The sequence below is a fragment of the Sminthopsis crassicaudata genome, chromosome 3 (assembly GCF_048593235.1).
Source record: "Sminthopsis crassicaudata isolate SCR6 chromosome 3, ASM4859323v1, whole genome shotgun sequence".
NCBI classification, from domain to species: domain Eukaryota; kingdom Metazoa; phylum Chordata; class Mammalia; order Dasyuromorphia; family Dasyuridae; genus Sminthopsis; species Sminthopsis crassicaudata.
In genome coordinates, this window is record NC_133619.1 from 242,917,175 (window position 1) to 242,944,306 (window position 27,132).

The 27,132-nt window shown below is 34.4% G+C and overlaps 1 protein-coding gene across 2 annotated transcripts in view; it reads left to right on the forward strand.

Annotated features, from left to right (window-relative positions):
- The window catches only part of CYFIP1 (cytoplasmic FMR1 interacting protein 1), a 149,630-nt gene that overhangs the window by 87,282 nt on the left and 35,216 nt on the right, over positions 1 to 27,132 (forward strand). For both annotated transcript variants that reach the window (XM_074300298.1, XM_074300299.1), the window contains exons 19-23: positions 2,249 to 2,325; positions 2,446 to 2,554; positions 5,218 to 5,337; positions 7,690 to 7,889; positions 17,984 to 18,071. In XM_074300298.1, the coding sequence (XP_074156399.1) occupies positions 2,249 to 2,325; positions 2,446 to 2,554; positions 5,218 to 5,337; positions 7,690 to 7,889; positions 17,984 to 18,071 (594 nt within the window). The remainder of the gene's footprint in view (positions 1 to 2,248; positions 2,326 to 2,445; positions 2,555 to 5,217; positions 5,338 to 7,689; positions 7,890 to 17,983; positions 18,072 to 27,132) is intronic.

Consider the following 27,132-nt stretch of genomic DNA (forward strand, 5'->3'; position numbering starts at 1 on the left):
TTTTGATTCCATGCCCAGTGGTTTTTCCATTATACCATCCTATCTCTACTAATGCTAGATACCAATGCTGTTTGAGGATAATGTGAATCAATAGATAAGATAGTACCACAAAAAGCTGAAAATATTGAATATATGTAATATAATAGGATCACATAGCTTATATTCTTTAGGCCTTGGAGAGTGATCCACAGTTCTTTCTTCAATTGTACTTTGAGAATTGCCTTTAAATTTTGTTCCCTGTTGTTCTTAGCTGTTTGGGGCAGCTAGGTGGCTGTGGATAGAGCACCAGCCCTAAATTCAGGAGGACCTGAGTTCAAATCTGATCGCAGACACTTAACACTTCCTAGCTGTGTGACCCTAGGCAAGTCACTTAACCCCAGCCTCAGAAAAAGAAAAAAAAAATTGTTCCCATTAACTATTTAAGCAAGGTGAATTATTTTCTACTTAATTTCCCTTGATTCTCTGGGTTTGATTAAAAATCATCCTCATATATATCTCTTGAATTTTTTTTTTACAACTAGTAAATAATAGAATTCCTTATACACAAGTGCCTATGTAAATGCTGGAGACTTTACTTTATCACTGATAAAAATAAAATCAATACTTAATCATCTTTATTATGATTATTTATCATCACTTTTAATAGCATGATTTCTCATAATGCATCCCTTTGATCCAAAGATCCCATTATTAGATAACCATCTCAAATAGGTCAAAGATAGAAAGATGTAGTATGTTATTGTTATTGTTGTACTTTGTATGGGAGCAAAGCAAAAGAAACATAGTATGTGCTTATCAAGTGGGGAAGAGCTAACAAATTTTGGTTTAAGAAATGGAATGTAAATAGGCAGGAAGAAATGATGAATATAATGAATTCAGGGAAACATGAAATCAATCTCACAAAAATTAGGGGTCTTATCAGGTAGTAGAAATAATTTTCCAGAATTCTACAATACATTTTATAAGAGCATTTGGATCTCCTATTAGAATGATTATCCCAACATTCTTTAAAAATAAAAGTTTATTACAAAGCTTTTTTTTTTTTACATCATCTATATTTCCATGTTAATTTCTCTTCCTTAGCTCTTCTTTATAAAGTATGAAGAAAGGAAGAAAGAGAAAAAAAAATTCAACAAAGCTAAAGACCATATCACAGAAGTCTGATATTACATGCAGTATCCAATACTCATGATCCTGAATTTTTTGCTAAGGAGAAATGAAAGATACATTATGTATCTTTTTTTGGAGTCAGACTTCATCATTATCATTTTGTAGCAGCCATGATTTATTTATTTATTTATTTGGTTACTATTATTACAATTATTAGTCATGAGGTAATTTTAAAAAATCTTTCTTATTACTGCATATGATTTTCCCTGTTTCTTTGTATTCAACACATTCATCATTTCTTAATAATACAATAATATTCCATTGCATTCACGTACCACAGTTTGTTTAGTTATTCTTTAATTGATAGGTGACTATTTCTAGTTCTTTGTTCATCATAGCATTTTCTAAGGAAGCTTCTTTCATATTCTATGACTTTGAGCCATACAATCTTTGGGGGAAAGCATGGGGAGTACATTCTTCAAGCGAGTATGTCTTCTCGTTAGGGCTCCCTAAAACCTGGAATGCGGTTGAAGGGATCACGAGGCAGAGTGCCATAGTTAAGAAAACTATTAAAAGGGAGCATATAAGGCTGAGTTCTAATCTCACTTCTTCCATTAACTTATTTTGTAGCTTATGGGTAAGTTATTTCAGCTCTTAAGAACTATTTCTCCTTTAAAAAAAAAAATACATTAGATTAGGTAATCTCTTCCAACTTTACAATTCCATGATTCTACGTATTAGTGGTAATATCAGACTCTTCTTTCAAGGGGAAGCATAGTGTAGTGGGTAGAATGCTGGATCCTGGCATAAGAAAGAACCTTTTTTTGTATCCCATCTCTGACATTTATTAGTAACTATCTGATCTGCAGCACAATTCAATCTCTTTGAATCTCATTCCCTTTGTCTGTACAATGGAATGAATAATATCTTATGGTACTTAATTCCAGGGTTGACCAACTGAGAAAACATAGGTTTATAGTTTGTCAAGTTGAAAGGGCTACATGGATGTCAATTATTATTTGTCAAAACACCTCTAAATGTTGAAGGGAAAATTAGAACTTTTATGTATTTTTTTAATGTGATTACTATTGATTTATTAATACTTAAAAAAACTTGTTGCATGTTCCTTTTTTTAAAGGTGAATTTGTGTTTTGATCAATTTGTCTACAAATTAGCAGACCAGATATTTGCTTATTACAAGGTTATGGCAGGAAGGTAAGTATTAATTAGGATTATGGCATTAGCCCAAGAAAACATTTAACATTTTTTTATTAGAATTTACTATTCATTTGTCATTGGATGATAGACTTTTTCCCCTCTCCCTTTCCATCTTAGTTTGCTCCTTGATAAACGGTTGCGGTCAGAATGTAAGAATCAAGGAGCAACAATTCACTTACCGCCATCAAACCGTTATGAGACATTATTAAAGCAGAGACATGTGCAAGTAAGTGATTTGTTTTTTCTTTTATAGTGTAAAAGCATTAGTTGGTGGTAGATATAAAAATGGGTATTGGCAGGGCTTCATGTGCAAATGCATGGATAGTGCTTAAGTTGCAAAAACAATATATTCAACTATAAACAAATAGTGAAACATGTAAACATTAATATCTGATCTCAAATTGACTATCTTACCAGTAGCATGAGGGATGGAGGAAGAGGTTAAGGAAAAAGAACATGAATTTTAAGCAGGGGGATCATCCTTCCCAAGAGTCAAATGAAGGCCCTGTTGCCTACAACTAGACACTGACATAGCTTTGGTAGTAGTTAGCAAGAGTGTTTTCATGGTCATGGATTGCTTGCCCAGAGTTTCACAGATTTCTTTGAGAAGCAGTTGCTCAGGGCTGTTTGTTTCCTTTCTTCATGAGTTACCTGCAGGAAGTGATTGAAAGCCCTTCATGAATGAGTGATTACAGGGAGAAGAGAGCTCTTGCTGGGGATTTTCCCTGGGAGAAGATGACATGTATGAGCGACTCTGTTGTTCTATTTTTTTCCATGGCTAATTCATTGCTTCTAAGTCTGTGAAAATATTTTGACTTCATGCTTTTCCCTCAACACACATACCCAATTGATGAGTTTCTCTGTCATTTATTTATTGTTCCAGCACTCATTAAAAAAAATTAAATAACTTAAGAGGAGAGTCAAGGAAAACCATTAAAAAGAGGCAATGTGGGACAATGGGATGAGTGCTGAACTTGGACTCAAGAGAACTGATTTGAATCCTGGATTTATCATTTGAAAGCTGTGTTACTGTGAGCTAGTCATCTTATTTATCTGAGCCTTGATTTCCCCATCTAGAAAGGAAGGAAAGAAAGAGAGAGGCTAGGAAAGAAGGAAGAAGGAAAGAAGGAGGAAGGAAGGGAGAAAAGAAAGGAAGGAAGGAAAGTAGGTAGATAGATAATACAAGATACTGACAACTTCTAAGAGTTGTTGTAACTGAAATACTTTATCATTTTTGAAGTGTACCACAAATGTGAGTTGTTATAATAAAATATAATATATTAATAATAAATATAAATTAATTTTCTTCCTCCCCATCCTCAATTATTAAAAATTGCTGTAAAATTGCTAATTTCATTACCTTATAATAATTATTTTAATAATATGGCTGATAAATAGTGCAGAGCCATCTGTAATGTAGGTCCAGTTATATCTTGTGTCAAATTGAATAGGGACTTAGTATTGTGGAAAGATATCTGGAATACTTCTTAAGAGCACTCATAATCCAGCTTTATACTACTGTATAGCCTTAGGAAAATCATTCAGTTAGAGACCAAACTGAGCTTGCCCAAATTTCCTTTCAAACAATTTTAAATAACACCTCAAAATGAATTCTGGAGTAGCAGAACCCAAAAAAGGATGAGATAAAGAATTTTTCAGCCAAGATTACTTGTAAGATCAGCAGGAAAGATAACAGGAACCCAGTCCCACACAAGCCATACCCTAAAAAGCAGCAACAACAACAACAAAAAAAGCAGCAACAAATTTTGGGAACAACTGGCTCCCCAGTATGGCTTCCAGAACTCTCAGACAATAAGGAGATCTGAAAACTGATTAGAAGATTACCAGAGTGTCTTTGCAAGTCTTCATTCCCTCTTGTGGATCCTGGTTATAGTCTCAGAGTGAAGAACACCAGCACACCCAAACCTGCATTCATGGTGGAGAAGGAAGGACTTTGGTTCCAGGGTGGCAAAGAGTACTTGTGGTTATTCATAAATCAAATCACAGGCTAGTAGAAACACATTTCTCCTTAGATCATAGCACCTTGGAAAAAACCCCAGAACTAGCTCAGAAAACAGCTACACAAAAAAGCCCAACTTTAACATAAAATTAAAAGTTAAGAAATAGGCTAGGAAAAAGAGTAAACAACAACAAAGAATCTGACCAGAGGAAGTTACTGTGGGGATAGAAAAAAATCAAAATACAAATACAGAAGACAACAAAGTCAAAACTGCTACATTCAGAGCCTTAAAGAAAAATGTGAATTGGTCTGACACCCAAAAAGAATTCTTGGAATAGTTCAAAAAAGATTTTTAAAATCAGGTAAGAGTGGTAAGTGGAAAAGTTGAGAAAAGAAATGAGTGATGCAAGAAAATCAAAGAAAAAGAGTCAATAGCTTGATAAAGGAAGTACAGAAAAATAATGGAAAAAAAACACCTCTTAAAAAACAGAATAGATCAAGTGGGAAAAGAATTCCTTAAAAAGTGGAATTGGCAAAATGGAAAAAGATGTATAAAAATTCACTGAAGGGAACTTTGTTCAACTTGGCCTCACATAAGTCCAATTTGTACACAAGTCAAGACATCATTGGCCTTGGACAGACAATAACAACAGCATTCATTTAGCTATTTCTGGTTCCCAAACTCTAGTATGTGGAAAACTCCATTAGCTCTATGAAGAAAACCTTTCTTACAAAAGTGTCAATGATGACACCTACATTAATTAAAACAAGTGTTTACTCTCTTGATCTTAATGAAATTTTATATTTTTATACAAATACTTATTTTCTTTCTTATGTATTAACCAAATTTAAACTATTAAACAGTTTCTTAAAGGATATTTAGAAAATCTTTTTTTTAAATTGGCTTCAGTTGTTCCCTTTTCTTTCAGCTTCTTGGTAGGTCAATAGACCTCAATCGTCTGATTACTCAGCGTATTTCGGCAGCTGTGTATAAGTCAATGGAGTTGGCAATTGGGAGATTTGAAAGTGAGGATCTAACCTCAATAGTTGTAAGTACCATTGTACCATAGTAGTCACTTGGGGTTACATTGTTCATTCTCTTGACCTAGCTTCTTTTTTTAGTAATACAGTTGAATGCCCCTTTTCTTTTTTTTTTTTTTTTTCCTGAGGCTGGGGTTAAGTGACTTGCCCAGGGTCACACAGCTAGGAAATGTTAAGTGTCTGAGACCAGATTTGAACTCTGGTCCTCCTGAATTCAAGGCTGGTGCTCTATCCACTGCACCACCTAGCTGCCCCCTCCCTTTTCTTCTTTTATATAATTTTAAAAATGTTTCTTTTTAAAATCACAAAATTAACAATTATTAACAGTCAGCTAACATTTATTAAATGCCTGCCAATTGCCAGGCACATTTGTAAGCAAAAGAGAAGGAAGACACTTGAATAAGTAACTGTGAGCTTCTGTTATGGATCATTTGGGTTGTTTTTGTTTTTTGTTTTTTCTAAGAAGTATATATATGCCATATATGCAAATATATGTACAGACATGTATGTGTATGTAATATGAGGGTGTATATGCATATATATATATATATATATATATATATATATATCAGAAAGTTAATAGTGTTGGTGCTCATAATTGACTTGGCCATTTCATATACCACCTTACTATCTGCATGCATTTTAGTCAGAAATAATGTCCTACGCAAAGAACAGTAAGTGTATAAGTCCTTTCTGTCAAAGAAATTTAGATTTAGACATTATTTCTATGATAAAGAAATTCAACAAGCAAGCTGTCTTAGGCCAGTGATAAATACTTTTAAAGGTTTTTTTGTTGTTTAGAGCTGTAAACTATTTATATTGTCAGACTAAATTTTATTTTAGGGTCAGAATTTGCCTAATAATATATGATTTCCAGATAGCTAGCTATCTTGAAATCTTGGTGTAATAGTGAATTTTCTAGCTCCATATGATATGGATAAATTTATGCAAATGTTTAAATCTGGTGTAACTTATAAAGTGGAGTTAGTAAACTTTTCACCCACTAGCCAAATTTGGATGCCCATTACTTTCTAGGGCTTACAAATTGGTTTTTACATCTGCATATTTAAAAATTTGTATATTTGCAAATGTAAAAATCAATCTTAGTTTATACATCACTTCAAAACAAATCTTGAGACATTCAGTGCAGAGGCTGAAGTTTGCTGACCACCATTGTATTGGATACCTTTCTTAGGTAGTTTGTCAGTGCCAAGCCTAGCGATATGTAGTTTAAAATATCTGGATTTAAAAGTGCCTATGACCAGGATTTTGAGGTAAAAGTCCCAGTCATGGCAGATTAGGTGGAATGTTAAATTTTTTAGATTTGGAAAATCAAAATTAAGCCTGATGATTAAAAACTTAAGCCTTATATTTAAAGATATGACTCTCATTTGTCATCATATGTCTACTGTATGTACTTGATCCAAAACTTCTTTTTTCTGAAGTATCTTAGAACTGTATTTCTTACCCTATCATATCTAGGATTAAGAAATCTGTCTTTATGAAGTTAAGAGAGTTTAAAGAATGGGAGATCTCAACCTTGCTCCCTCAGAACTAGATAAATCGAACTACAGAATAAATAAGAAAGAAGTTAAGGAGGTAATTAGAATTTTTAAAAAGTTATGTATGGTAGACCTTTGGAAAAAATTGAATGGAGAAAGAAAAGTATACATTTTTCTCAATGGTACATGGAACCTACACAAAAATTGACCATGTATTAAGGCATAAAATCCTTAAAATCAAATGCAGAAAGACAGCAAAGAAATCTCTCTCTGCTCCAAAAGATAATTTTTAAGCACTTAAGAAATTAGTATAAAGTAAATTCCTTGTGGTCAGAAACTGTTTTTTTCTTTGTTTATATGTCTTTAGAGCTTTGTTTCTGATAGTGTCTTAATAAATGGTGGCTGAGGACAAGTATCTGGAGCAGTGGATAGAACATCAGCACTGAAGTCAGGGGACCTGAGTTCAAATCCAGTCTCATACACAATACATTTAGTAGCTATGTGATCTTGGAAAAGTTATTTAACCCCATTTGCTTTGGCCCTTTCTCTCCTGTACCCTTCTTGAAAAAAAAAATGGTGGCTGAAATATTGAATAAAGTCCCCTACAAATATAAGATGTTATTTTTGTGTTATTGTTAATATCAACCCATAGTCTATTTAGAGTTTTTTTAGTTACTAATTTTCCCTCCCTCCTTTTGCCTCCTTACTAATCCATTGAGAAGGCAAGAAATATAATACCCATTATACAAAGGAAACCATGCAAAATATATTTCTGCATTAGCCATGTCATGTTCTAGTTGTGTCTTTTACATCTTCTTTATTGTCTTCAATTCATTTCTCTTATCTCTTTGTGATCAGGAACTGGATGGTCTTGTAGAAATAAACCGTATGACCCACAAACTACTGAGCAAGTACATGACCTTGGACAGCTTTGATGCAATGTTTCGAGAAGCCAATCATAATGTGTCGGCGCCATATGGAAGAATTACTCTTCATGTCTTCTGGGAACTCAACTATGACTTTCTCCCAAACTACTGTTACAATGGGTCTACCAACAGGTTGGTATTGTCTATTTTATATGTCCTGATAACATTAATCATGCCAGATTTCTAATTGGAACACAAGTAGGGGAAGCTACTTGTTTAATGTAAGGGAAGTGACTCATTTATAGGATCATAGTTACAGAGCTTGAAGCAATTTCAAAAACCACCCAATTTGACTTTCTTATTTTACAATTGAGGAAACTAAGATTGAAGGATATTAAATAACTTGCTCAAGAAAGTGGTAGAGGCAGGATTTGAATTTCCCCTAATATCGTGCTATCTTTTATATTCAATCATCAGCAAAAATTATCTTGAAAATCATACTTGTCTAAGACTGAGGAGTTTCTCCTGCAGTATCGCCTAGTACTTCCCCATTTAATCTTCTCTAGATAATTTCTTTTTCTCTTCTATCCTACTGAAACACTCAGAATCCCTTTAAGTACAACTTGAATTCAGAGTAATACTGTTTTTGTGAAGGCCTTTACATTGCAACTTTGGGCTTGCTCTTTATTAGGACTTTGTTTATTGCTTAGTTAGAAGTGGCTCTTTGACTCTGTAAATTGGCAGCACATCTACTGGTTATTTTAAGGTAATAGCTTTTAAAATTTTATTTGGGAATAGGGAATAAAGTAGGAGTACAAGGGAGAAAAGCTATTTAATATCTGTACTCTTCTCTCTTGTTTTTCTATAGAGCTATCTTTGGGCATGTTAAAAAGACATAGTAATTTAGTTTCCATAGCTAAATTTCCTCTTTTACAGCTAAAATTTAAATGAATATATATCTTTATCCCTCTCCCATACTAGCTCTTTCAGTAGATATAATTTCCATCTTTGGTATTTGTATCCCCAACTCCGAGCACATCAGCTAGTTGCATGGGTGATTAATAAATGTTTGTTGTTTGATTAATTTATGGATTTGTCCAAACATTTAAGTTCCTTGTTGCTAGACAGACCTGCCTGTGTGACTGAATTGATGGTTTGGAAGTATGTGAATACTTGATTTACATTAGCAATTAATTTCATCACTAAGCTTCTTTTTCAGGTACCTCTAGATGTCACTGTTAGATTTTCTAATGGAAATCGTTTAGTTCCCAAATGCAATTAGATATTACAGCAAATTCTGTTTTACAGATAGCTCTATATGATTTTAACAATAAAAACTACATTAATTGATCTAAATAAGCCTTAATTATGGGGTAGGATGATAAAAGCATATGTATACATTTCCTCTTTTCCAGAAAGGCATGAGGGAGATGGGGCTGAATTAAAAGTAGTAGATAATGGATCCCCTATTTTCAGCAATACTTTTCTTTTCTAATATATTGGTTTCTATTAATTCCTGAAAATCACAAATAAATATCATAAGACTGAACTATGAATATCATAAAACTGAACTATGAAAATGTATATTATTATAAAATCTTAGAGTTGAAAGAGTCTCCTTCCCAAACTATGAGTAAATGAATTAATGAATTAATAAAGCACCTATTAACTATTTACTGTCATGACTTCTGCTCTTAAAGAGTTCACAATCTTATTGAGAGATAATCTGCTCAATGCCCAGTGCCACAATATTCATTGATATTTTCAAGAAACATTTATTAAATTCTTGCTAGGTACTGGTAGGAATATTCTGCTGATATAAGTCCTTAAATATAAAATCCTTAATTTCATGGATCTTAAAAGATCAGTAGAAGAATAAGATATAATTGTTATCCTCATCAAATGGTTATCCTATTCTTTGGCTTTTGACTTTGACTATTAATGTCTCAAAGAACTTTAAATTTCATGCAAAATATTTTTTTTTAAATTATATATATATTTTTATAATATTATCCCTTGATTCATTTTTCCAAATTATCCCCCCCCTCCCTCTATTCCCTCCCCCCGATGACAGGCAATCCCATACATTTTACATGTGTTACAATATAGTCAGGTACAATAATATTCCATAACCTCTATACCACAATTTACCCAACCATTCTCCAACTGACATCCATTCATCTTCCACTAAAAATATAACCAAATTGCTTAGGGTTTTTTTTTTTTTTTTCCTGGCTTTTCTTTCAGCATTATCATTATTGTGTTAAGCAAACTAAACAGTAATAAAAAAGTGATTTTTATATAGCACCTGAAGGTTTGCATATATTACCTACATTATCTAATTTGGTACTTGAAAATTATGAGATTAGCCAGGAATTCACTAATAGAGTGTCAGGTATTTCTAGTGATTCTTGACTTTGAAGTGACCCTTATTATTTTAAGTCCTAAAGATTGTCCTTCATTGATTGACCAATAGTTGGCCCCAGAACAAACCCCATTTTGTCACAATTTGGGACCTGATTGGCTCAGAGTGAATGTTGATGGTGATATTTTTGTTTTGACCAGAACCCCTAAATGTTTTTTCCTTTTATGTGTGTATGTGTAAGTAATAGGTAATAGGTAAAAAAGGCCATTCTTTCCCTCTATTTTTACCTAACCACACTGAGACCTGTTTAAGACATTAGCTTAAAAAGGCCAAAATTTCCCTCTGCATCTAGGACCTCTCCAGGCATTCTAACTTGTGTCTTGCCATTGGACTCAGGTGGTTCTGAGGGACAAGGTGAAGCTCATGACTTTGCATAGCCTAGTCCAGGTTATTGATTTCCATGATGTCATGGTCCTCTTTGAGAATAAAGGGCATCTACTCTGGATAGTCAATTTTAAGGAATTGCAGTAGTTTTCTTCTAGTTTTTCCTTTCCATGTGATCAAAGAAATGTGATCATTCTTTTTGGTTTTTCATAACAATATTAGAACTTATATAACCCTTCAGGGTATGTAAAGAGCCTTTTATTTGCTTTCTCATTTTCAGGTAACCCTCTGAGGTAGATGTTGTTATTATTCTCCCCATTTTATAGATGAGAAAACTGAAGCCAAGGTTAAGCGAATGGGGTCATATATTAAGTGTCTAGGCTAGGATTTGACCTCCAAACTTCCTGACCCTAACTTCCACACTTTTCCTTTCTCTATCTGTGTGACACATTTTGTTTCATGTATTTCTGACATATTAAATCTATTTCAGTTCAGAGATTCACTGAGTAATAGATTCAAGGCCCAAACCCTTTTGTTCAATGATGGTCTTAATGCCTGAGGACATTAAAGGAATTATGGGATTTCTATAGCTTTTCTCCTACTCCAGCACTGTTCAAAGTTTTGCATCCAATTGTCATTTCACCCCAGAATTAAAAAAAGGTTTTTTCTTCCCTACTTTATTTGACATACATGTGGACTTTTTCTAAAACCACTCTTCTTTAGACACTTGGGTATTTCCAACACTTGACAAAACTGTCATTTTTGCGGCTGAAGTAGGAAAAGTGCTAAACTATCTATAGTATTTTAATTCAGAGAAATTAATATGTTTCAATAATTCTTTCTTTAGGAGGGGGATAAAAATTCTGTACCAAATGTGGCCTCCTAAAAATAATCCACATTATCTGTCAGAAGCAAAGACATTTGACAAATAGAGGTGCATATTGAAGAGCTTTGGGGTGGAGGGAGAAGTCTTGCCTGTTTTGGAAGGCCCATGTGTCTTGAAGAGCAAATCTGATATAAAGCAATTTGGTACTAATATCATTTTTACCTTTTCCTAAAATAATAATGATAATAACTAGCATTTATATCTCATTTTAAGGTTTACAAAACACTTTACACATATTATCTCATTATATCCTGGGATGTAGATGCTATTATTATCTCCATTTTACAGATGAAAAAGCTAAAGCAGTGATTTGCTCAGATTAAGTGATTTGCTCAGAGCCATATCTCTAGAAGTGTTTGAAGCCAGAATTGAATTTTTTTTTTTTTTTTTTTTTTTTTTTTAAATTTTGAGTTCTAAAACTAAGGTGAAGTATAGGTCATTAGATTTTGAAGGTAGTATTCAATAAAATTCACTTCTAGCTAAGAGTCTTGTTATAGCCAGTTAAATTTCAGAAAGCTCAGAATTGTTGTTCACATTCCTCCTGATAGCTTTCTAAAGGTTGTGTTTTCTCCTAACATACTATGTGTGGTATGTTATGTCCCGGGTGCAAAGAGAGCTCTGGAAGATCCTACCAAGTTATAAGGATTGTGGGGATAGACCCGTTTAACATTTTCAAAGGGTCCAGCCTTGCTAAAATTCAGAGATATTACTTTCTATATTGGTTGGTAGAAATTGTTATATCAATTGACTGTCTATCAAGTCCTACAGATTTTTTGATCCAGCTAGATGGTTAAATACCTGTCATATATGGAGGGTAATGATTTATATACTTAAAAATATTTAGGAAGAATCTTCTACTACAGTTATTAGTTTATCCCTTAATTAATCATTTTACTCAGTGTTCAACAGGATAGTCCAACAGGGAGATGGAAGATAGAAAGGGGTTGAAAGGATGGAATATGAGAGAATGCAAATCAACTTTTCCTTTTTAAAATTTTGGACTCAATTTCCTTTTCCCTTTAATCATTTCATTTCTTGCTGAGCCCACAAGTTTCTTCAGAAGAGAAACACAGTTGGATTAGCGAAGCAGCTGCTTTTACCAAATTTTTGTCAGTTTTAGTATGCCTGTTCAGCCCTTGAAGGACTTGATATGTTAAGAGCCTTCAGGAATAAGTTGTGATCTGTTTAGAATGTAGAGGAGCTAGAATTTAGTTTTTAAAAGTCTTCTGAAATGATTCAAATCAAGTATATGCCAAAAAGTCTTTTTGCTTTGCTATGAACTTTTCTAAGGACTGATGCTTTCCCTGAAAAGTAGTTAGATGAATGAGTATAGAATTGCTAGAAAGATTAATTGGCTTCTGAAGCATTTCTCATCTACAGATGTTCATTTGGGTGCTTTATCATCAATATGCTCAAAACTTATCTGGATCACCATAAAGATGGAATTGGGCATTATTATCAGTCCACAAAAATAATTTCAGGAACTTAAGGATTTAACAGTGCAATCAGCTGGCTGATAGATATTTTTGATTGTATAAAAAACCCTGAACAAATTTTAATTTTGGAGCTTTAGCATAATGATCTATGTGCCAAAAAGTAAGCTAGATCATAAAATATCTAGTACATCAATCAACAAACATTTATCAAGCATCTGCTCTGTGCTGGGTGCTGGGGATTGGCTGAACTCACATTCCTTCTGAAACAGTGTAGGAATTAAATTTTATATATAGCACTACAGTTGGCTTGCCTTCAGGAATAGCTTTGTTTTGTTGTTTTTTGGGGGGAGGGGGAGTCTTAATTTTCACTTCATTGCACTAATACTGAGATGAAGCACAAAGCAAGATGTCTATCGCTTGCATTGTCAATTTATCATCTTTGATGTTGATGTGAGCTGAGAGTCTGTAAATCACATGGAGGTTTATAATTCCTTTTAAGTGAAATCTTACAGCTACTATTTTTAATGTCCTTTTTGACAAAGAAATTGGTGTGCTAGTACCTACACATGTTTTTTCCTTCTCTTATTTCTCCTTTTCTCTTCCACTTATTCACTCCTCATTGTGAAGGATGTTTTCCCAATTATTAGTGAGAAAAAAAGCTCTGTATTTCCATGTTTCCCCTGCTCATGATTGGGTGCATTGATGGCAGCTGGGATAGCTTTGTCCCTCAAATGTTTTAATCAGCTCTGTGCTGAACCCAGGGCCATCCAGAAGGGCATTTCAAGAGCTATAGGCAAAAATAAAACACACATATAAACACACAGATATAAATGCCATACAGTTAAAAAATAAAAATCATAAGGTCATAGAATTAGATCTAGAAGGGACCTGAAAAGTCTAGCTCTGCCCTTTCATTTTATGAATCAGAAACTGGGACTTTGCAATTACAGATGATGTACTCGGTCTCACACAGGTGTTCTAAGAAGAGCTGGCATTTGAATCCAAGTTCCCTGTCTCCAAACCCAGTCATTTTCCCATTATAATCTACACAGCCATATATTTTTCCCCCTAGTTTCCTAGGAAGCTACACATATTCAGTGGTCCTAGAGTCATCCTCAGGATATCATTAGGTATGGAACCATTTTAATTCCAGAAATAATTATCTAAGATCCCTGAAAATCTAGAGAAGTAGAAATGACAGGATTATATGAAAATAAACAAACACATAATATGGGTATATATTATATATCCATATACAAAGTATTCACATGTTTGTGTGCCTATAGTACCCACACATATTCTTTTCAAGATTTACAGAGCACTTAGTGTAGATTATTGCATTTAACCTCACAATCCTGGGAAAGTATTATGGGTATTACCTTGGGGTACCTTGTGAAAAGGCAACAGAGATGTAAGACAGGGAGCATCGTGTTTGAGGAGCACCAGGATGGCCCAGTTAACAGTAAAACAGAGTTTGTGGAATTATGTGCAATAAACTATAGAAAGCCAAGTCACCATAGTTTATAGTTCTCTATTCTTGATTTAGATGCAGGATTTGAACCAGAGTTTCTGGTGACTAGCAGACCAGCATTTTTTTCAGCTGACCACACTTTCCCATCAAACTGATTTTTTAGGGCAATTTGGTAGGTAACAGTATATAGAGGGTCTGGCCTGGACTCAGAAATTGTTCATGTCAGACTTCATAAATAGTTGTGTATATGAGATCCTCTGCTTGCCTCAGTTTCCCCATCTGTAAAATGGAGATAAAAGTACTTTCAGGATTATTGTGAAGATAATATGTGATAATGTTTGTAAAGCACTTCAGCAGATAGTGCCATGGCTATATATAAGTTTGATCATTAACATTCTTATCATCTAACCACCTTTCTTTCTTGATGCAGACAAACATCATATATTTTATAATCCATTATATGGATGAAACTAAATGGAAAATTGTTAGTGGATTGCATGTACTGCTCACTAATCTGACCAGATTTGTTACGTGTTACAGTAATCAGTTTTAAATGGGTCATTTTATTTGATGGTACTTTCTCATGTCAGGGAGGAAAGGGAGGTGACATTTCAGAGAGGCAATATAGGGGTTTGGTAGTGTATGGGGGTAAAGTACTTTATAGGGAACTTTATAGGTAGGCTATTACTTACTGCTAGGATTCAAGTTCTCTTCATTACTCAGTATAAAAGTCGAAAAGCCTATTCCATAGTAATAGGTTGAATAACTTGGGATCAATGCTATTTTAAGACTTTAGACATAATTATAATCTCTGTAACAAATGGATTTTTCCATGAATGTTTTTAAAATCACATTGTATTTGTTGTACTAACCAATCTCTTTATGGGAGACTAATTCCTCAGTTTTGTTTATTTTTAGCTTCAAAATGAGGCATGCAAATAGCAGGCATATATTGTAACAAACCTTACAGAACTGACATAACTGAAATTGTTTAAAGGTGAATAGCCAGTAAGTCTGAAATTTTGTTTAGTTAGGACTGTTGAATCATATAGGGTTGGAGCCAGAGATCATTTGGCTCAGAGGATCTTAAGCCTGGGGCATGGATAGATTTTACCTGGTATACACTCAGGAAAGAAATTACATCATTATTCCACTAATATACTGAAATATAGCATATTTTTCAATTACATTTAAAACATTACTCTGAGAAGGCTTTATTAGCCTGCCAAAAAGTTTCTGGGACCCCCAAAAAGAACAAGAACTCCCCATCTTGTTTCATGTCTTTACTTTTGTAGATGAGATTAATCAAGTTTAAGTGACTTAACATAAATTCATATTTATTTTCTTTCAGCAAGAGGTCCTTGCTACTCCTCTCCTACTCTGTCCCCCAAATCTTAACTATCTGAATAAGTCAGGGATGCAAGAGATAGTATGTAAAATGCCTTTTTTTTTAATGTGACTTATTTATGATAAGGTTATTCCAATTATTATCCATTTGGAATTACTAGAAATACTTTCCGTTGGGCATTTCCAGTATCTATGACAAACACCATCTGTGGCATTCTGTAGCTAGTTCTGAGATATTTTGTTGCAATAGATTAAAGAGTTTTTTTGAATACCACAAGAGCATTCCAAATCGAAGTTTGAATATAAGCTTTTTTTTTTTTTAGAAAAAAACTTTAAAGTCTTTTTTATAAACTAATTACTAAAGGGATTTTGATTTAGAGTCACATATCCTCTAAAATTATTATTTTAAGGCCTTTTAATAAAACAGCATAAAGTTCATTCATAAAAATAAAAAAATAAAAAACTTGGGACATTTCAGGGATTCTTACAATATAGTTGAGGAACACCACTTGCCTTACACTTCTATTGAAGCCATACTCTGATTCTTCATTATGATGACATTGAGCTCTTGAGTGTCTGTATGTCATGTGAGGACTACCCTGAGCCTAAGTTCGGAAAAGGTTCTGTAGTTTGTTAGAGGCCAAAATAATTCACAAAGGTGTGTCAGGGTTTGTGATCTCCATACATCCAGAAAATATCTATCCGGATGTGAGACCACAGGTCCTAGAAATATTTAATGTGAGCCTCAGAATATTTGAAATTATTTTATTAAGAAAATTGTCTCTTTAACTAATTCACTGTTTCTGAGCCTTTCTGAACTTTTTAATGTATCTATTCTTGATATATTATTTCTATATCTATTATGAAGAAGTTAGGTGGGTCAGAGGCTAGAGCATTGGACTTGGAGTCAGAAGACCTGAATTTAAAATTTAAATCTAGTCTACATACCTAATTGGATCCAGTTTTGGATTCAAATAATCAAGTCTTTTTTAACTTCCCATATGACCTCCAATGGAGATGTACTAATAGCCCTTAGTAATGAGGAAATGTGATTAACCTGTGAAGGAAATAAAAAATGCAAGTGGACAAAAACGGAGGGATTGGAAATTCTATATAGTGGTTCACACTCATTTCCCAGAGTTCTTTCGCTGGGTATAGCTGGTTCTAGTCAATACTCCACAACTGGAACTGGAGTTCCTAATGTGGATAGTATTCTTGTCCCTTGGTCACCCTATCATTTGTAAGAGGGATATATTGTTAGATTTTTTTTTCTTTTTTTTTTTTCAAATTTTTTTCTCAATTATATGTAAACAAAAATTGTTTACATTCATTTAAAAAAAAAGGAGTAAAGCTTGTTTGCCAAGATTCTAAAATCCAGAACTCCTTGTTATTGAAGATTGTATATTTAGACTTCTAAACTGCCATTTAAAGTAAATGTATTCTTCCTATCTGAAGTATAACAGCAAATTTAAACCTTAATAATGATTTTTGAGGTTCTATGGTAAAAATAAATAATTTTGTGAATCATCAAAGACAAAATCATGTTGAATATAGTCTTTATGTTCAGTCCTTTTTTGTAAATCTTTGACAGTTGAATGCCGGGATTATAGATTTAACTCTAAAAATGAACATTGAGATAGTTTAAGCCAATTCTCTTATTTTTCAGGTAAAGAAATTGGGAAATTCAGACTAGCTTAGAAATAGAAAGGGAGTACTTGAAATAGAGGGAGTACTTGAACTCCGGCCTTTTAATCCTCGTAGCAATGTTTTTTTGTTTGTAGTGTTTATTCAGTTCAGTTGTGTCCAATTTTTTTTTGACCCCCATTTGGGGTTTTCTTGTCAAAGACACTAGAGTAGTTTACCATTTCCTTTTCCAGTTCATTTTACAGATGAGAAAACTGAGGCAAACAGGGTTAAATGATTTGCCCAAGATCACAAGCTAGTCAGTGTCTGAGGCCAGATTTGAACAATGAGTTTTCTTGATTTTACATCTGGCATTCTATCCACTATGCTATGAGTGAAGGAGGGTGAGAGGGGAAAAGGAAGAAAGGGAATGAAGGAGGGAAAGAGAGACAGACAGAGACAGAAATTATGACTTCTGGGGTCAAAAAGTCTTGGTTCTGATCTTTATATATAGATATAGTTAACTAGATGATTCCATTTACCTAAATATCTCTTCCTGAGCCCAAATTAGATAATAGAGAATAATGAGATATTTTGTGTAAACCATTTTACAAACCTGAAAACATACAGTGTAAGCTGTTATTGCTACAGCATTTGTTTTTTAGTGGTTATGTGACAATTAATTAATGAAAAAAAAAATCTGAATTTTAAAGCTTCTCAGCTCAAATATTTTTACTTAATAACATTTTTTTTTGTAAATTTTTTTTCTTTTAGATTTGTTCGGACAGTGTTACCATTTTCTCAGGAATTTCAGAGGGATAAGCAACCTAATGCACAGCCCCAGTATCTTCATGGATCCAAGGTAAACCATCATGATTTTATTATTGTTATGCTTTTGGAAAGAAATCTGTGAGTTAACAATGAAATAAGTTTCTAATTTTAATTTTAATATACCTAGTCCAAGATTTTTTTATATTGGTATAGTTGTAGGTCTTTGTAATTGAAAAGTTGTAAGGTTGAAAATATAGTTTTGCTCCATCTTATTAACAGCTTGCTTAGAAATAAACCTTTGCCAGGTAAATGTTTACCTCCAAGTACAAATAAATTAGTGGAAAAGTAAGAGGCTTTTATAATTTTATAGTTTTATTGAATTTTAGGCTAACTCTATTATTCATTTCATGCCATTTCAAATCAGAGGTGAAAATGAATAATAGAGTTAGCCTAAAATTCAATAAAACCATAAAATTATAAAGCCTCTTACTTTTCCACTGATTTATTTGTACTTGGGGGTAAAACACATTTCCTCATTACTAAGGGCTATTAGTACATCTCCATTGGAACTGATTTGATTCATCTCATTGTTGAGGAGGGCCACGTCCATCAGAATTGATCATCATATGGTATTGTTGTTGAAATATATAATGATCTCCTAGTTCTGCTCATTTCATTCAGCATCAGTTCATCATGTAAGTCTCTCCAGGCCTTTCTGAAGTCATCCTGCTGGTCATTTCTTACAACACAATAATATTCCATAATATTCATATCCCACAATTTATTCAGCCATTCTCCAATTGATGGGCATCCACTCAGTTTCCAATTTCTGGCTACTACAAAGAGGACTGGAAGGTTAGCAGTTTTAATATAGATTATACATGTTATACAAAACATTTTCAAATTAGCCATGTTGCAAAAGAAAATGCAATTCAAAAAAAATCAAGAATAATAAAATTTTTAAAAAGTATGCTTCAATTTGCATTCAGAGCCCATTAAGTCTTTCTTTGGAGGTGGATAGCTAAAGTGTGATATTTTTTATTCATCCTCAATCACCACAGACAGAACTTCTTGATACTTCTGTATTTCTCATGACTGACCAGGTAGTGTTCCAGGTTACTTGAGCACTGATTATATAGATAGGAATCTTATATAGATCTTGCTTCTTCTGTCATTTTGCTTTTCATTAATCCACACATTTATTTAACCTATTATATACTAGGCACTAAGGAGACTACTACTAATAATAATAATAATTGCTAGCATTTGAATACATTTTAAGGTTTGCAAAGTGCTTTACAAATATTATCTCATTTTGTTCTCACTGCAACTCTGGGAGATGTTTGCTATTATTATGTACTTTTTATAGATAAGGGAACTGGGGCTTAGATGGATTAAGTCAATCAATCAGTAAACAACAGAACTAGAGAGCAGCTAGATGGTGCACTGAAAGAGCACTGGGCTTGGAATCACCAACATTATTTTCATGGATTGAAATTCAACCACAGATCCTTACTAGCTGTGTGAATCTGTATGCAAATTTGCTTTCATCTTTAATAAATGGTAAAATTATGTGTTTACCAATGAATTGTTTTAAAATGTTATATCTTGCTAAGGAGTAAGGTCACTTCATCATGTGAGACAGGAGTGAAAGAGGAAAGAGTGGTAAAAGGCACCTGAATCATAGGAGGTGAGGACAAGGGGAGAAGAATGAGCTTATGGCAGATGGTCTCAATTTTTTCAGTAAAATGTGAAACAAGATTCTTATCTGAGAGAGTGGAGAGAAGGAAAATCATAGGAGGTTTGAGGAGTGATGAAAAGATTTTAAAAAGCCACTGTGTAGAGTGGAATAATAAATTAATAGGGATATATAATAATTACCTAGCAGCAGTGAGGACCTAGATTAATTATGTAGCATAAATTTATAGTAGACTCAGAACATTTATATCATTTTTCTCCACATTATTTCAGGAGTACATCTGTAGAAGTCAAGATGACAAATGATGGAAGTAATCCAAATTGACTTTTGGTCGGGTTCAATCAGTGATAAAAGAGATAAGGATTCCTGAGAAGAGGACAGTGTAGTGTTGAATTGGTTCCTTAAGGGATCAAGATGGGAAGAAGAAAGAAAGGGGTAGTGATGGGGCAATGGCCAGGTTGAGAATTGAAGGATCAAGCTACCAGATGTCCTGATTCAGATAAAGAAAAGGATTTTGTAAGGAAAAGCAGAAAGAGAGGTGAAAAACTAATACATTTTGACTGGATAAAAGGATTTCTTTCTTTCATTTTTTCTTTTTATTTATCTATTTATTTTAAACTTAAATACAAAATAGGAAAAGAAAAAAAATTGCCATGTGCTTAACAGAACGTAAGAGAGGATTCAAAATACAAAGCAATAAATTTTCATTTCAAGAAAGCCTATATAATAAATGCTTCATGTTGTATTTAGAATTGTCCATGTTTTTGTTGCTTCCTTGTAGGTTTTCTATTCTCTGCTGTGCACTTTTTACTTTATTCTTTTTTTCCTTTTCCTTTAAGTAGGCTACAATTAAGTGTAGATATGATTATATATAGGGAGTTCAGAATTCTTTAAAAACAGAGGTGTTATATTTCTGGGTGATGGCAAGGTCAAGGGTATTGGCCATCTTTGGGTGTGATTAAGAGGATAGATTTGTAGCTCTTGGCTAGTGAGTAGGGTAAAGAACTGAGTGGTTAGGATATTTGAGAGAGAATAAGTATTATATTGAAGTCCCCTAGTATCAGGGGGCAGGAATTGAGGAGGAGAAAAAAATTATGAGCCATTAAGGAAGGAGAGAGAGTGACTTGGGGGTTTGTGTAGATAACAGCTATGAAGATTTTGACTGGGCGATATCATGAACCCCAAAGAAAGAGAAGTTATTGAGTGATGGAGAGAGGTGAGAATATTCCAACTCCTGGTACCCTGACCCGTTAGTTGAGGAGAAAGTTAAAGTGCAGCCAGTGCTGTAAAGGGTGGCCAAGGTGGTTATGTCATGGAGGGGAAGACAAGTTTCAATAAGAGCTAGTAGAAAGAAGGAATAGAAGAGAAGATTTTAGATGTAGGAAAGTTTGTTGCCTGTGGAATCTGCATTTCAGAGGCTACTATGAAAGGGCTGGGTGGAGTTACATTGAAACTTAGGGTGGAAGTGTTGAGGGAGATGGGAATGAGGAATCCATTGCTGGAGGGCATGAAATAGGCATAATAATCCACTGGAGTTCTGAGTTACTGGGATTTGAAAGATGTGACCAGGTATGAGGATATATATTATTGCACCTCTTTTCTATATTCAAAGAACAGGCACAGAGCTGGTAGCTAGTTGATGCAGTGGATACTGCACCAGCCCTGAAGTGGAGGACTTAACACTTCCTAGCTGTGTGACCCTGGGCAAGTCACTTAACCCCAATTTCCTGGTCCTCCTCCCTCCCAAAAAAGAACAGGCACGAGAGAAGGTGGAATTCCTGTCTTTGCAATGGAAATTCTCCACATCCCTGACGAGAGATTGGGCTGGCATTAAACAGTGGCAGGTGCCTTGTGGTAGCACAGATAGAATAGGTTGCTTAGGGACAGATGAAAGAAGCTAGCCTGGCCCTTACCAGCCTTTCCTTGGGGGAACATTGACTTTTTCAGGGTCATGCAGCTAGCAAGTGTCTGATACTGGATTTGAACTCAAGACTTTTGAGACTCCAAGCCTAACACTCCATTCACTGTGCGATCTACACTTAATGAATTTGGTGTTATAGCTTGCCATGCAGATATATTCTCCTATGTCTTAACTGCACAAAACCAAAGTTGAGGTCAGAGTTTTGGAATATTTCCTGAATCTCCCTCCCACTTGGGTGTAGTCTATTTTTCTCCATCTCTCTCTGTTTAAACTCTGCATAATAGAGACTAGGTCCCCTATCTTTCTTTCCAAATCTCAAGCTCTTTCTTCTCCCTTTTATTGTGGATTAAACTCAGTTAAACTCTTCGTCTTCCAAAAGGGCAATCTTAATGCTATTTCAGGCTCTCTGTTCTCCTACACCCAAACTGCTGCCAAATTCATTTAATTTTTTAGAGCTCTCTTTATATATTCTGTCTTAATACCTTTTTCTGTGCAAAAAGGTAATTTCTAAAGCCATTGCATCTGCTCTTTTGTCTTCCTGGGTTTTTTTTTTTCCCCCTACTTTCTTGCTTCCCCTTTTAGTATTATTCCATGCCTAGTGTCATGATGGGATGTACAAAGTTTAGGAGGAAAGGGCTTTAACACTTAGGGAAAAGAAATTAAGAAATGGGGTGTAGGAGATAATGCTGGATCTGAGTCTGAGAAGAAACAATATTCTGTGAAATAGTAGTAAGGAGGGAAGATATTCCATGCTGTTAGCCAGTGAGAAGTTGGGGCCTTGGAAGATGAAATGTCTTGTGTGAGGAACAGTAAGGAGAGCAGAACAGATAGAGAGAAGTATAGGATAAGGAGAGATTGAAAACATAGGAAGGTTATAAAAGACTTTAAAAGCTAAATTTCTTTTTGATTCTGGAGGTCATAGAGAGTCAGTGGAGTTTAGTGATTGGCTGGGTGGCAGTGTTGTAGGAAGATCAGTTTGACAGCTAATTGGAGGATGAACTGAATGCAGAATCTTGAAGCAGGGACTGAATTCATGACCCTCACTAAAATAACCACATTTACTGCCTTTAAGTCTGATGACTTTTCTTAGCAACAATTAAGATGTCCTCTTTCCCCATCAGTAATCATTGGAGTGTTCTGTTCTTTATTTGGTCTCATTTGACTCATCTTCATGAGAAAGTGTTCCTTTCTTTATCATGTGGTTAGAAATGGAAGAAAATTTATGGATCGTGTTGTCCAATTCTCTTATTTTATAGATGAGGAAATTGAAGTACAGACAAGTGAAATGAGCTGCCCATATTTACATATGAAGTATGTAGGCAGCTAAGTGACCCAGTGCAGGATCTGGAGCCTTGAAAACCCGAACTCAGATTTTGCTATATCTTTTCATTTCATTTAGTATTAAACTGATAAATAGTTTAACAGTGACCCTTCCTAGTTCTCATTTTAGTGACAGCCCTCGAGCTGAACTGAATGCTGGTAACTGTTCTCAGGATATCTGCAGGATGATGGTTTTATTATGTACTAGAGTGGCTCATTGGAAGATTTTTCAGACCTGGGGCTAGATGATAATAAATATTCACTGTGGTTGCTGAAAGAAAATCCTTCTCTGTTCACATGTTGTCAGTGATTTTAACAACAATAACCTCCCCTCCTTCCCAACCACCTCCTATTCCTTCCATTTACCTTATCGTGTTTAATGTTAAGCTGAAATACAGAGAAATTGAGGATTAACCAGTGATTTTTAGATGGATGAGTCAGGTTGTCTAGTGCAATTGGAGAGCTTTTTTTTTTTTTAATTATTTTGTTTTGCTTTTCAATGGAGTAGGAAGGATAATTTACATGTTCCTTATATTCTAAGATGTGTGTAGTCAATTTCTCTGAGCCATTCATGCTTTCTATTTTCTCATTCTCTTCTAATTAATCTCATAGAATCATAGAATGTGAGAACTGGAAAAATGTGATAGTTTCTTCTGGATCAATCTCCTCATTTTATAGATGAGGAAACTGAGATCCAGAGACCTTGGTAAAGTGCCAGGACTTTGGTTTATTATATCATTGTCATCACCATCATTACCAAAAATTGTGTGTGGTATGTGTGTCCTATTTTATATAGGCACTGTGCTTAGTATCTTACAAATGCTCCAACGACTCTGGGAAGTATGTGCTGTTATTACCTCCCTTTTTCAATCAAAGAAACTGCGGTAAGCAGAGCTTAAGTGACTTGCCCAGGGTCACTTACTGTCCAGATTTGAATTCATGTCTCAGTCCCCTCCTATTCCCTTCCCAATTTAACCAGTTTCCACCATAGTCTTTCTACTTAACGAGGAGCTAAAGTGACATCTCTATACAACAGACAGGACTTTTGCAAATATCTTCCTGATTTTTTTCTGTAAAGGGCTAGAACTGAGCAATGCACTTGGATAATGAAGCACGTGAGACTAATTGCCAATTGGACGGTTCCCTATTAACTTGTTTGAAGGTTGACCCTCCCCAACTGTTCTGTGCTGACTTGATTGGTGGGACAAAGAGGGGGAAGTAACTTGTGTGGGAGGAGTAAGAGAAACTTGGGTGGTGGAACTCACGCTCACTTGCACTCGTGACCTGGTGTTGGAGGCGACGGTAAAGATCTAGAATAAAGACGTTTAGTGGTCCTGACTCCTGCTGATTTCTGGGAAGATAGAGTTCCAGCATTTTTCCTTGTTGTTTTCATGCATTTGATTGTTTTATTTTATCCTTGTGCTTCAATCCTGTATCTTTCTGCCAGCAACAACAGGAAAGTCGGACACATTTTGAACAACTAGATAACAGTTATTTTCTGTTTTGTCTTGACTATCTTTTTGCTTTCGGTGATACATGGAATATTGGACTACATGGGGGTATATCATATTCTTAAGGAATGCTAAAATGGCCCCAAAAACATTCAGCTGTGAACCAAATTCATTAGCAGAAAGCAAGCATTATATTTAAATTGATTTCTTGGATCATTAAAAAGAGGTGATTTCTTCCTAAATGCATTGTTTTTCAGTCTTAAGGGATAATAATAATCTCTTATTATCAAGGGGAGTTCATTTCATTTGTTGCAATTTGCTGTTCTGCATACTTGCTTATTTCAAGAGATTTGTGATTTCATGTATTTCTCTTCCTATAACTTAGTTATTACTCTTTCATTCTTTAGAAGATTGTAATATGTTGCTTTGTGGCATTAATTGGGTCTGTCCTTAAAGTCCTTTGAACTTAGTGGAATTTGCAGCAGTTTATGCTTTATTGGAATAGCATTTGAGATCCCAAAGTTACTTCCATGTCATGGGGGAAGAATCAGAGGGCGGATTTCATATAGAGATATTATTTCTTTTCTAAATGAAATCGCCTATTTAAACCAGGGTATGAATCCATTTGTTTAGTATATGAGGCACTGAACCCAATTCTCTAAAAATGTAAATCAGATTTACCTGGGTTTAACATGTATAGCCACACAAAATGATGCTGATTTTATACAAAAGTCAAAAAGGATAAGGCTAACAAAAGTTTTATTGCCAACTTGCTTATCTACACAATCATGAATAGAAATGAATTCTAGTGCATGTCTTTAATTCTCAAAATCATGTAATCAGAGTGTTAATTGAAAGAGCTTGAGGTGCTAAGTACAATGCTTAGCATGTAGCAAGTACTTCTGGTCTGATTGTCACCTAGAACTGAATTAAAGTATCCTGGAAGTGGCCTGATTGGGTCAAGTATGATAGGATGATTGCCTCTTTAATGTTAGATTCTGTGCCTCTTGTGACTATCTAAGATCATCTTATTTTTTGGAAGCATCACATACTTGACTCATCAAACTTGAAGTCTAAAAAAATCCTAGATCATTTTTGCATAAATTACTATGTCATAAGCATATCCTTTCTCTATTCCTAGTTATAAAGTCGATCATTTTAAGCTAAGTTAGGATTATTGTTATATTACAATTATTCCCATGAAAATTCATCTGGCACTTTTCTGTGCAAGAGTAAAACTCAGAAGAATCTGTCAAAGTCTCCCTCTAGTTGTCTGATTTTAAGCAGAAGGAAAACATCTTACAGATGAGGACTCAACATGAGGTAAAGGAAAATTTAATCATAACCAGAAGTTAGATAGCCTTAAGTATTTTATCTGTGGAAAGAGGGATAATAATACACAAATTCTTTGTTATAATTACCTTTTGTCATAGGCAGCTGGCAGCTCAGTAGTTAGATTGTGAAGTTTAGAGTCAGGAAGAGCTAAGTTCCAATGAAGCTTCAGACACTTAACTATATAACCCTACTCTAGTCATTAAAACTCCATCTTTCTTTTTCCTCAATTGTACAATAGAAATAAGCCCACTTGGTTGCCAGGATCAAATGAAGTATTTGTAAAGCACCCAGCATAGTGCCTGATACTCAGAAGGTGCTTAATAAATGTTTTTTTCCTTCCTATAACATAACTTGTAGCTTGGTGTTTACTTTTATTGCGAAATATTATTAGAGATCCAACCAGGATCTCTTCCAATTTTACCAAAATACATAACGGCAGACTACCAAACTCAGAAATAGGCTTTAAAACAGTTCTCTCCATTGGTGGCTGAAGTTAGATTTGACTTGAAATCCTAATTTCCCAATGACCAACCAATCTGAAAATTGTCAGAATGTCCCAATGTCATACTTACTTGTAATTCTTCATTTTCATCGTGCTGATATCTTAAGGCTTCTTTTGTGTTTGGGCATTGCTGTAGGAATCAGATAATTGTGAGAAACGGACTTAGTCCAGTATGGTCTCCTTCTTTAGTTTCTAAAAGGTCTTCATGGGGCAATTGTGCTTTAACTATTTGACTTTCTGGGCAGCTAGACAGTGCAGTGGATAAGAGTATTGGCCCAGAAGGCAGGAGGCCCAGAGCTCAAATCCAGCCTCAGACACTTAACACTTCCTAGCTATGTGACCCTGGACAAGTCACAATCCCAATTGCCTTGCAAACAAACAAAAAATTGTCTTTTATTTTACAGAAGATGTGATTTTCTTGGTGAGGGTCAGTGGTTTCTAAGAGATTTCCTCTGAATTCCAAATAGATACTTTAAATGATTAAAATTAAAGGAAAAGCACCCTAAACTGGGGAAGGTATTTAATCTATCTTGGATTACTTGTTGTCTAGGGGAGATAGGTAGAGGAAAGGAAGGGAGAAAAATTTGGCACACAAGGTTTTGCAAGGTTGAATTTTGAAAACCATCTCTATGTATTTTTGAAAATAAAGTTATTAAAATTTTTAAAAATAAATCACTATGAACAACAAGAACAAGGAGATTTTAAATTAAAAGACAAATACAAATCTCCATTGGTAGGTAAAGGAGTTTGTTCACAATAAAAATCATAGATTCAGAAAAAAATTTACATGTAGAATATGTCATATGTATGTATATATGTATATGCATGTGGCATTTTGTTTACATCTTTGGTTTCAAAATTTCAATATTAGTAATATGTCAGTTTTTTCAAGTTTTTAATAAATTCAGTGTTTTCATTTATATG